Genomic DNA, 11755 nt, shown 5'->3' on the forward strand with positions numbered 1-11755 from the left:
GTCTTGCTGCACTTTGGGTGTTTCCACTAATAAAGATCAGACTGTCGTCTGCGAAAAGCAAATGAGTTACCCAAGGCGATCTGTAGCTTACTCTGATCCCTCTGTCAATATATCCATGGTTATAGTGCTTCAACAGAGAGGAGAAACCCTCCGCGCACGGCAGAAAAAGGAAGGGTGAGGCTGGGTCACCCTGTCTCGACCCACGCGAGGGTGAAAAGAATGGCAATAGCTCACCATTAACTCGGACTGAGAAGCGCACCGAGGACACCGTACTGCTTCTACCTCACGCAGCTGCCATGCACACGGGCTTCAGCTCCGGCGTCTGGTACAGCACCCACGCTTATGCGTACGACGCCGGAGCTGGCCGCCCCCTCCACACCTGCTACGGCTGCGGTGGTGCTGGTGCGTGCTCCGTCGCCAACGGTGGCACGGCCCGCTCTGCTTCCACGCCCGACAGGACCTTGACCCACGAGGCTTCCGCCGTACACCACGAGCCGTCGATCACCATCCGAACCGGTAGCCGTCTCCTCATCCATGGCGACGCACTTCACGGGTCCGGTGTGTCAAGCCAGCACGCTTACACATACGTGCTCCGTCCCGTCACGACGCCAAACGCAGAGGGTCCGGTCGGCCAAGCCGCTCACGACGGCGTTGCCGGGCACCACCAGGCACATCACCGCCATCTTGTGGCCCTTGAGCACACAACCATATCTCGACTCGCGTCGACCCAGTACTACTCCATCTGTTCGGAAATACTTGTCATCGAAATGAATGCATCTAGATGTATTTTAATTCTAGATACATCAATTTTCATCCATTTATGCGACAAGTATTTCCGGACGGAGGGTGTAGGTGAGAAGAATGGAGATTTTTCCGCTCCTTGTCGCGTAGCGCGTACAGCCCGCGTTTTAGCCCCTGAGAAAAGAAAAGTCTGGATAAACGGATAATAAGATAGACCCACGGCCAGGGGGGGCCGCTCGCCGGAGGCTGTTGCTCCTCCACGACGCCAGCGGCTACCTACTTACCTCCATGGCCGCCGGCGCCGCGGCCGCCGTACACCACCACCATCCTATCGCGGCTTCGCTCCGCCCTGCTTCGAGGCGGCTCAGCAGCAGCAGCAGCGCCAGCAGCTCGCCGCCCCATCCCGCGGCCTTCCTCTGCTGCTCCGGCGCCAAGACGCCGAGCATCCAGCTCCAGGCTCCCCGCGTTGCGTTCAACCCCTCCGGCAACTTCGACCTCTCCCTCTCCGACCAAGACGGTGAGCTCTACCAACATTAGCATTAGCAGCCACTTCACTGAAACCCAGTTAAAATACCACTCCAAAGTCCAAACTCTCCCTGGGACGATTAGTTTCACGGCGCAACATTAACAGACGGCATTATCTTCTTCTTTTTGAGCGAAACACATGACCAGATCTCAACATATGCCACTATCGGAACCATGATTTTGGTTCCTGTCCTCAGTTTATTTGTGCAAAGTCGTTGTGGCAGTTGATTTTGGTATTCAGTAGTTCTGGAGAGGTACAGTACAGCATAGCATACACCAATTCTGCATTGGTCAAGGCCTACAATTTTGCCACCCACACACAACTGGTTTTATTTTCCAACCAACATGATGGTGTTAAACGACAGGGAATGTGCCCTGGAAATGCTCAAGTACCTACAAACTGCTTCTCATGTATGGCACCCTGTTATGCCCTGTTCAGCTGCTCTAATACCTTCTTCAACGGTGAAGGATTTCATTGTCGTATGTCAGTCAGATTATAAAGTCCTCACATAATAGTGTGTGCGTGGCGTGGAATTCGTATCGTTGTTTTCCTTGAGTGAGCTCATATATTTTGCTTTCAATTGATATCCTTTCATGGCTTTCTTAGATGCACCACAAGTTGAGCCTCCTCCACCACCTACCGAAGGGCGCATCGAGATTGTTATCAACAAGGACATCATCCGAACACTTGACCTATCGCCCGTCCAAGAAGCCCTCGGCAACCCGAATTCCTTAACGACAGGTAGTCCTCGGACATACCACGAACGTCATGTGACTGCATTTTGCATCGGGAGGCTTTAACTGACCAGAATCTTATGCACATTATTCAGCTCAATCAAGAAATCTGTTGGACCGAACCGTTGGTTTCACAATAAACTACGAGAGAGAGGATCCATACGACACGAGGGAACTGTCGGAGTTTCCAGATGTAAGGCTATGGTTTGTGAGGCTTGACGCTTCCTACCCCTGGTTTCCGGTGGTGCTTGACTGGAGAGCCGGTGAGCTCGCCAGGTACGCTGCAATGCTGGTCCCTCACCAGGTAACGCTATTTTTCTTAAATAATACATTTTTCAATTAATTTTCATAAATATTACGCTGGATAAAACAATTTCAAAAATAATACACCGTCGGCCCGCTGCTGGCCGACTGCGCCTAGTCGGCCCACAGCAGGCCGATTGGATTCCAGTCGGCCTACAGCTGGCTGACTGGCCCCTGTCGGCTCATTGTGGGCTGATTGCGCCCAGTGGGCTAATTGTTTTTGCAAAAAAAGTAGGCATAAAAATATATGTTTAAAAAAATGTTAATCATGTGATTAGAAAATGTTAAACGTGTATAAAAAATGTTCCTGATGTATACAAAAAATTACAATATATATGCAAAAAAGTTGACATAAAAATATGTTTTAAAAAGTGTTAAGCATGTATTTAAAAATTGTTAAATGTGTGTGTAAAAATGTTCCTTATTTATACAAAAAATATAGAATGTGTATGAAAAAAAGTTGACACCAAAAAAATATGTTTGAAAAGTTGACATTTTTTCAAATACATGATTAAAAATTGTTAAATGTGTGTATAAAAAATGTTCCTTATCTATACAAAAAATATAGAATGTGTATGAAAAAATGTTGACACCAAAAAAATATGTTTGAAAAAAATGTTCTAGTTCCATACAAAAAGAGGAACCAATCATACTTAGGTCCGTGATGCTTCCATACCGGATCCGGAGCTGGAACATTTTTTTATACACGTTTAACCTTTCATTCCAATACATGAAACATTTTTGTGTACTCGTTGAACATTTTTTCAAATACATGATTAACATTTTTTTCATATACATTCTATATTTTTTGTATAGATAAGGAACATTTTTATACACACATTTAACAATTTTTAAATATATGATTAACACTTTTTAAAACATATTTTTTAGTCAGCTTTTTTGCATATATATTGTACATTTTTTGTATACATCAGGAACATTTTCTTATACATGTTTAATATTTTTTAATTACATGATTAACATTTTTTTAAACATATATTTTTTATGCCTACGTTTTTTGCAAAAACAATTAGCCCACAGCGAGTCAATTAGCTCCAGTCGGCTCACAGTGGGCCGACAGGACCCAATCAGCCCACAGTGGGCCGACAAGGGCCAGTCGGCCAGCTGTAGGCTGATTGGAATCCAATCGGCCTGCTGTGGGCCGACTAGGCCCAGTCGGCCTGCAGCGGGCCGACGGTGTATTATTTTTTTAAAAAAATTACCCAGCATAATATTTATGAAAATTAATAAAAAAAATGTATTATTTAAAAAAAATTAGCCCAGGTAACCATAGAAACCATTTATCTGAAATCAGCACGTGTGTCCATAAAAAAAAGTGAAATCAGCACGTGTGGTCTCACCCTACAAAGTGCAGACATATATACACTTTCGTATCGTCGTGTTCAAAGTTAATGAAATTTATGAACTACTACTGCAGATGAGTATGCGTCATGGCGTGGTCTTCAACCCGGAGGCATTGGAGCTGTTTGGGATGAAGAAAGTTTTCCTCGTCTACTCGTGGCTGAAGCAGCAGAACCATGCCAAGCCCAGGTTGAAGACGGGCGACATGGCCAAGATGCTCGGTTTTGGCATTGGGGATGAGTTGTTTGATTTGATCGAGAAGTATCCTATTGGTGAACTCTAGATCTTCATGCTGAAACAGTTGGTGAAGAGTAGATATCATCCAGTTACTTACTGGTGCTACACATAGTGTATACCTGCCGTTCTTGCATACAGGACATGAATGAATCATGATGTATAAGAAGGTAGTCACGCAAGGGATCATATTTTGAGCGTAAAGCCTAGAGAATTTTCCCGGGCAATGCAGCACCAGATGATAATCACATGCGGGTTATAGCCCTTTTTGTCTTTTATGAAATGCGCTCTTTTAAAAGGGCGCCAAATCATCATTAAGGAAAAGCAGAAACAACCAAAGCATCATTTGGTCTTACAGCTAAAAGGATTTGCTCTGTGCATGGAGTGAATGTGATGAAACACTAGCTGCAGGGCTGGATGCAAATGCCTAGCTTGTAAGGCCGACTAAGAATAAGGCTGAATGCACATATATTCTGCCTTCAAATGCATGGACTTAATTTTCCCTTTTGAGGATTGAAATGCATGAACTTCACATGAAGCAGCCAAGTTCTCACCTCACCTTTTGTAATCTTTCTCAGTAAATACAGTTGCTTGATTAATCATGGCTCCGTGTGTTAGCTCGTGACACAAGTTTGATTGATTTCAGTTCCTAATGCCAGCTGAACTAACAAGCCAAGGATTGACTTGGATCATTTGACAATTTTTTTTTTGCCCGCGGGCATGCTAATCTGCATCTCACCCTGCATAATATAAAGATCACCGGAATCAGATCTAATACCTTTCTTTGACCGGTCACACACTCTAGCTAGGGTTCTTCTACGCAGGTTGTTTGCATAGTTTTCCTTTTTTTTTTTGAGAAACAACATTGCACGCACACGGTCACACCACCATACACACACACACTCAAACAAATGCCTACTGAAGGCCCGATCGAAGTTGTGGAGTTTAAAATTGATGGAATCGCCACATGTGTCTAGTGTAGGGTTAAAAAACGCTCTTATATTATGAGACGGAGGGAGTAGTATTTATTTATGAGTTATATGACTAAATGATATGAAAAACAGATCTTAAGGATTTTTCAAACCACATTTAACAAGAGATGTTCCATTCGGTTCAAGCATTTTAACAGGAGTGATTTGTTTTTTTATCTTTGTGGTGCAACCGACTTGGGTCAACTTAAGTAATCCTAGTCAAATATTCGGGGTGGGCCCCGCCTGTCATCGTGCAATGTTACCACCGCCGTCTCCGTCTCCCTCTTTCTCCCGTCATACCTCCGCTATAAATACCACTCACTTAGAATAATGAGCTCGACCGCCGACAGAAGCAGCTCGCGGTCTGCTCTTAGTCTACTCCTCGTCGTCGTCGTCGACCGGCGCCACGGCAGCAGCAGCAGCCAGCGTCCGACGGGAGGCCGACATTTCCTCTTCGCGCGGCCCGAATCCAATCCGTAAGTCGAAATCTGTACTTGCTCTCGAATCCCCACCCATCTCCTACAGTCCTACAGTACTTCCCTGCTGCGGTGCTGCCAATGCCCGCCGCCAGTCGTCACCGTTCCCGCCGTTTCTTGGGGTCTCATTGAGGAATCCGAGGGAGAGCCGCGTGCCGGTTGTGGATTGATCCTCCGGTAATGGCGGCTGTGTAGTGTGTGCTGATGTTGCCGCTGTGCTGATATTGCATGCTCGTCCTCGAGGTGTTCGATGGATTGTGCGCAGGGTGTCGGTCCGGCTGGTCTCGTTCCGGTCCTAACACGTTTCATTCCGTTCACCGTCGGTTGCTGAAAATGTGCACGAAATGCATAATAATACTGATTTCCTGTCGATGCATACTTCTCCGTCTGCTTCTCTAGTTGGCATTCATGCTTCCTTTCATAGACTTTCTGGCTGTAGCTTGGTTGTCGTAATCCTGTCGCAGCTTCTCTCTGGTTAAAAAATTGTGCTCAGGTTGTTTGGTTGATTGCCGTTCCCAGGCATTGTGTCCTCTTGCAGGAAGCACCCCATCTTAAGCATCGTATATATAGTTCTATGTTCTGTTATGTTCGTTTTTCCTTTTGCTGTCTGATTGACAATTTGTCACCTGCGGCTTTTGTTCTCTCTCTGCATAGCAAAAGTGTGCGCAGACTGGAATCTGTTGAGAGTAGTATGGCCACGCCAAATGCTTTGGCTTTTACTTAAGGACCACATTGCTTCTCGACTTTCTTGGATGCTTGCCTTGCCAGCCGAACCTTGGATCTATATCTTCCCAGTAGTAGTATAAATGGGGCGCATACCAGAATTGACATTTCCTTCATCGCTTCAATTGGATCTATGTCGCAAAGTTTCTTTTCTTTGCAATATTCAATCCATTTTTTTAATTACTGCAATTGCTTCCCTAAATTGTCATTTGCCTTTTTGTGTCCTTTTCCTTTCAACGTTTTGACCGAGCCTTTCAAATGTTGGTAGTCTTTCACATGGAATATGTTACTTTAGGGAATACAAGACTTATGCATTGGTATGACGGTAACATCTGTTATATGGTCCTTTTTTTACAGGGGGTTTTCAGCACATAATAAGTTGCTAACATGCAGACAAGCGGCCATTAGCCTTTGAACCATTTGAGGCACAATGGAGATAGCTTTTCTCACATTGTTGGTTCTCTCTCTGCTCCTGTTCCCTAGTGGCATCTGCAAGAGTTTAGCTGCAGGGCCTCCAGTTGTGAATATTGGCTCTATTCTTCAATTTAACTCCACCACTGGAGGTGTTGCGGAGGTTGCCATCCGTGCAGCCTTGGAAGATATCAACTCTGATCCAACAGTTCTAAATGGAACTACACTAAAGGTTAAAATAAAGGATACAAATTGCTTTGATGGTTTCCTTGGCATGGTTCAAGGTAGGCTAGCTTTAACGTCACTCATTCATCGCATCATTAAAATAATTTTTGGTTCATGGAGTTATGAAAATGACACCGTATTCCTTGTATCAGGTTTGCAGTTCATGGAGACTGATGTTATTGCAATCGTTGGCCCCCAGTGCTCCACAATTTCTCATATCATTTCATATGCAGCAAATGAGCTCCGAGTCCCTTTGATGTCCTTTGCTTCTGATGCAACTCTTTCAACAATACAGTTCCCATTCTTTGTCAGAACTGGCTCCAGTGATCTCTATCAAATGGCGGCTGTGGCAGCACTTGTTGACTATAACCACTGGAAGATAGTGACTGCCATATACATTGATAATGATTATGGTAGAAATGGAATTATTGCTTTGGATGATGCACTCACTGCAAAGCGTTGCAAAATCTCCTACAAGGTGAGTTTTCCTTCCAATGCTAAAAGGAGTGAGCTCATAAATTTGTTGGTTGGTGTCAGTTACATGGAGTCTCGCGTTATCATTCTCCATACTGGAGCTGAACATGGACTCAAGTTTTTCTCCATGGCAAATCAACTGAACATGATGGGCAACGGCTATGTGTGGATTGCAACTGACTGGCTGTCTGCATATCTTGATGCTAATTCATCAGTTCCTGCTGACATTATATCTGGCATGCAAGGTGTTCTTACTTTACGGCCACATATCCCCAACTCAAAGATGAAGAGTAATTTGATCTCCAAGTGGAGCAGGCAAAGTCATAAGTACAACCATAGTGATCTTCGTGTAAATACTTATGGTTTTTATGTTTATGATAGTGTCTGGGCACTAGCTCGGGCTCTTGATGCCTTCTTTGGTGATGGTGGTAGGATTTCCTTTTCAAATGACTCAAAGTTGCACCATGAAGCTGGGGAAACTCTTCACCTTGAAGCAATGAGCATTTTTGACATGGGAAATAAATTATTGGAGAATATCAGAAAGGTAAACTTCACTGGGGCATCTGGGCAAGTGCAATTCGATGCTTCAGGTGACCTCATTCATCCTGCATATGACATTATAAACCTCATCGGAAATGGCATGCGGACCGTTGGTTTTTGGTCAAATTATTCTGGCTTGTTGTCGACCATCTCTCCAGAGGCTCTATATTCAAAGCCTCCTAATACTTCTCTAGCCAATCAGAATCTCTATGATGTTATTTGGCCTGGGGAGACTGCACAGAGGCCTCGAGGGTGGGTTTTCCCTTCTAATGCCAAGGAGTTAAAAATTGGTGTTCCCAACAGATTTAGCTTCAAAGAGTTCGTCACGGAAGACAATGCTACTGGGTCAATTAATGGTTATTGCATCGATGTCTTTACTCAGGCATTGTCCTTGCTTCCTTATCCTGTTAGCTACAAGCTCATACCTTTTGGGAGTGGTACTGAAAATCCTAGTTATGACAAACTCATACAGATGGTTGAATCAAATGTAAGTATGAACGCCACTTTTCTTCTCCTAACCATTTATCATACTGTACTGACCAGGGGCATCTTATCCTGCAGGAGTTTGATGCAGCTATAGGGGATATTGCAATTACAATGAGCCGGACAGTAGCTATAGATTTCACCCAGCCATTCATTGAAACAGGCTTGGTTATCTTGGCTCCAGTTAAAAAGCATATAAAAACATCCTGGGCATTCTTGCAGCCATTTACTTTGGAGATGTGGTGTGTTACAGGGTTGTTCTTTCTTATTGTGGGTGTGGTTGTTTGGGTTCTTGAACATCGAATCAATGAGGATTTCCGGGGTCCACCAAGTCAACAAATAATAACTATTTTCTGGTAAGAAGCTGATGTGCACCTTTTGTATCGTCTTCCTGTATGTCAGTTCTGTTTTCGTAGAAATGTGAAGGTGCATACAGACAAACCTTAGAACAGATGCCTGTTAACATACCACGTGAACTACTCCCTCCGTCCGGAAATACTTGTCGGAGAAATGGATGTATCTAGACATATGTTAGTTCTAGATACATCCATTTTTATCGATTTCTTCGACAAGTAATTCCGAACGGAGGGAGTATTATCTTGTGGTGGGATGTATATATGCACAGTATGAACCAAGAACTCTACCTATAGACCTGTGTTGCTAAGTGGGTCCTACTTAGCTTTTTTCGAAAAGGAGGTCCTACTTAGCTATATATTCGCTTTATGATATTATAATGATTTTCTTCTGTCTTTGCACTTTGCCACATGTATCGCCAAATGCTCTTATAGGCGTGATTTCTTGCTCTCAAATGTGTGATTATAATCTCAATTTTGATTGCCTGTAGGTTCAGCTTTTCGACTCTGTTCTTCTCCCACAGTGAGTAAACTAACCTTCTCTATTATGTGTTTGTTGTTTTTGCTATAAGTAATATTTTTTTCTGGCGCACGACTCACGATTTCATCTGTATCTGCTTGCAGGAGAAGATATTAGGAGTACCTTAGGGCGTGGTGTCCTGATCATATGGCTATTTGTTGTTTTGATCATTGTATCCAGCTATACCGCGAGTCTTACTTCCATCCTGACCGTGCAACAACTTGATACTTCTATAAAAGGAATCGATGACCTGAAAAGTAGTGATGATCCTGTTGGTTTTCAAGTTGGTTCGTTTGCACAAGACTACATGGTTAATGAACTGAACATCTCACGGTCAAGGCTACGGGCTCTTGGTTCCCCACAAGAATACGCTGATGCCCTGCAGCTAGGCCCTAAGAAAGGAGGTGTTATGGCTATTGTCGACGAGCGCCCCTATGTTGAGCTGTTTTTGTCAACTTACTGCAAGATTGCTGTAGCTGGCTCAGATTTCACCAGCAGAGGATGGGGCTTTGTAAGTACATTTAAACTATATTCTTTAATACAGGTTAGAATATGAGAACACCATATTTTGGTGTTAAAATCCTGGAATAACAGCTTTAATTTTGAATAGTCGTGTGTACTCTCTAGTATCATGCAACTTTCCTTGCACTTGTTTGCGGGTGCAATTCTAAAATCTACATCTACTTTGTTTCACAAATCAAAATGTAGCACCTTACAAAGTTCATTCTACCAGGCATTTCCAAGGGACTCCCCTTTGCAAGTAGACCTGTCCACCGCAATCCTGTCATTGTCAGAGAATGGGGAGCTGCAGCGGATCCGTGACAAGTGGGTCAAGACAAGCGATTGCACAACTGACAACAGCGAGTTTGTTGACTCGGACCAGCTCCGTCTTGAGAGTTTTTTTGGCCTGTTCCTAATCTGTGGTGTGGCATGTGTCCTTGCGCTGCTCATCTATTTTGGTATCATGCTACGCAAATACCTGAAACATCATCCGAGGAGGAGCCTCAGAAGATTCATTTCGTTCGTCCATAGCAAGGAGCCACCAAAGAACATGGAGAGGCGATCCATGAGCCTGCTTAGAAGCTCGACACCAACAACGCCAATGAGCAGCCTTACTGCCCTTGACATAGAAAGGCTGGCCAGGCCAGTTAGAAATGACAGTGCTATTGACATGGAAAGCTAGTTCATCTGTACAAAGCTAGTGCATGGTATTTGGCAAGTCAGGTGGTCAACTGTTCTGTGTGAAACAACACTGGGGTCAACTAACCTGTGTATAGAGGGGGTTCAAAATTACTTCTTAAGTACTAAAGTTTAAGAAATAAGAGAAGGAAGGATCAGTTTTTTCTTTTCATGACTGTATTTTGGGGGATATTGTGCCGCTTCAGACTTGGCATTTGGTTGTGTGGTCTGTTCATTTGTTTGATTGGGCGTAGTGTGGAAGTCAGTATTGTGTGGACTGAGTCTGCAGGCTGCAGCTAGTACTGTTTGCCATGTGGCGGTGCCTGTAGAATGTCTCTAGAAATGTAGTACTAAACTTTGATGTTCATTCATAAATTAATTGAGATGGAGCTGCACAAAAAATGAGTTACTGTAGTTCTTTTTTGCTCTGTTTTGTCTGAGTTTTATTCAGGGCAACTTTGAAGCTTATCTTAGGGTGGTCACTAGAAAAATGTGTTAGCACCTTCCACAGCTCTAAAGAAGATAATGAAAGAGAACATAGGAAGAAATAGTCATGATCTTATCAGGAAAGTGAAGAAAAACACGGACACTGTATTTTTATTTCTCTAACTCTTTGCCTACACAAAATTATTTATGGATTAGCTCCAATTGATGACTGCATCGATCCCAAGCTAGCTACTTGTTTCTCTCAAGTCATAAGGAACACCAAGGCACTGGTCTCAAAAGAGGAATTTCCTGCAGGTTTGTAATTCATCAGTTTTGGTTCTTGCATGCACCTCTGAGAAATAAACTGCAGCTATCATAAAAAGATAATAATTCTCAGTAAATAATTCTTGCAGGGATGCTTGAGTGGTAGGCAGATAATAATTCTGCCAGGGATGCTGCAACTTCCTGGGAGCAAGTGATTAGTGGTACTGGGTTTGTCTATTCTAGTGATACTGGCAGTGATACTGGGTTTGCTTTTCTGATTTCTTCCAAATTAATAGTTATGCCTACATTGGGAGTGCCAACTCTGCTGTAACTTTTCTGTGAGGCATAACAACTGGATTCTCGTTGATATAGGGGAAAGCAGAAACTAGTGTCGATGCCTTTTTATTTAATTTAGTCATAATGATTGACTTAACATATTGTGTTATTAGAGCTGTATAGGGGATTCTGTATTTCTCTTGAAAACAAAAAAGCAACAATAGAAAGAGTTTCTCTACATGATGGATCAAATTTATTTCCTAAGGAAATACATAATGTATATATATATATATATATATATATATATATATATATATATATATATATATATATATTTCTCATTCTCTTCGGTACCTGTTTTTTTTAGGAAAAACAGTAGGCGAATTTCCTACTGCAAATTATTAAATAGGAAGGGTTTTTGTACGCAATGGAGCGATTTTTCCCTAAGAACAATAAATAATGTATATATATTTCTCATCCTGCTCAATACATGTCCTTTTTGAGGAAAAACAGTAGGTGAATTGCCTACTGTAA

The 11755-nt window shown here is 43.1% G+C and overlaps 2 protein-coding genes across 2 annotated transcripts; both read left to right on the forward strand.

Annotated features, from left to right (window-relative positions):
• The first annotated feature begins 925 nt into the window (after positions 1–925).
• LOC123133405 (protein CHLORORESPIRATORY REDUCTION 6, chloroplastic) lies at positions 926–4164 on the forward strand. Its single transcript, XM_044552905.1, has 4 exons — positions 926–1258; positions 1874–2008; positions 2097–2305; positions 3743–4164. Exons 1-4 carry the CDS (start codon positions 1030–1032, stop codon positions 3947–3949), a joined length of 780 nt encoding a protein of 259 aa, XP_044408840.1. The 5' UTR covers positions 926–1029; the 3' UTR covers positions 3950–4164.
• A 2269-nt stretch (positions 4165–6433) lies between these two features.
• On the forward strand, positions 6434–10640 carry LOC123133406 (glutamate receptor 3.1-like). Its single transcript, XM_044552906.1, has 6 exons — positions 6434–6765; positions 6859–8207; positions 8282–8559; positions 9048–9079; positions 9181–9587; positions 9810–10640. Exons 1-6 carry the CDS (start codon positions 6501–6503, stop codon positions 10257–10259), a joined length of 2781 nt encoding a protein of 926 aa, XP_044408841.1. The 5' UTR covers positions 6434–6500; the 3' UTR covers positions 10260–10640.
• The last annotated feature ends 1115 nt before the right edge of the window (positions 10641–11755 follow it).

This window comes from Triticum aestivum, chromosome 6B, assembly GCF_018294505.1.
Source record: "Triticum aestivum cultivar Chinese Spring chromosome 6B, IWGSC CS RefSeq v2.1, whole genome shotgun sequence".
Lineage (NCBI taxonomy): Eukaryota > Viridiplantae > Streptophyta > Magnoliopsida > Poales > Poaceae > Triticum > Triticum aestivum.

Excerpts from the sequence above, each read along its gene's own strand:
- LOC123133405 (XM_044552905.1), top strand. The coding sequence starts at position 1,030 with ATGGCCGCCGGCGCCGCGGCCGCCGTACACCACCACCATCCTATCGCG. Across the intron at positions 1,259-1,873 it reads CTCCCTCTCCGACCAAGACG|ATGCACCACAAGTTGAGCCT; the intron begins GTGAGCTCTACC and ends TGGCTTTCTTAG. Across the intron at positions 2,306-3,742 it reads CAATGCTGGTCCCTCACCAG|ATGAGTATGCGTCATGGCGT; the intron begins GTAACGCTATTT and ends CTACTACTGCAG.
- LOC123133406 (XM_044552906.1), top strand. The coding sequence starts at position 6,501 with ATGGAGATAGCTTTTCTCACATTGTTGGTTCTCTCTCTGCTCCTGTTC. Across the intron at positions 6,766-6,858 it reads TTTCCTTGGCATGGTTCAAG|GTTTGCAGTTCATGGAGACT; the intron begins GTAGGCTAGCTT and ends TCCTTGTATCAG. Across the intron at positions 9,588-9,809 it reads CCAGCAGAGGATGGGGCTTT|GCATTTCCAAGGGACTCCCC; the intron begins GTAAGTACATTT and ends TCATTCTACCAG.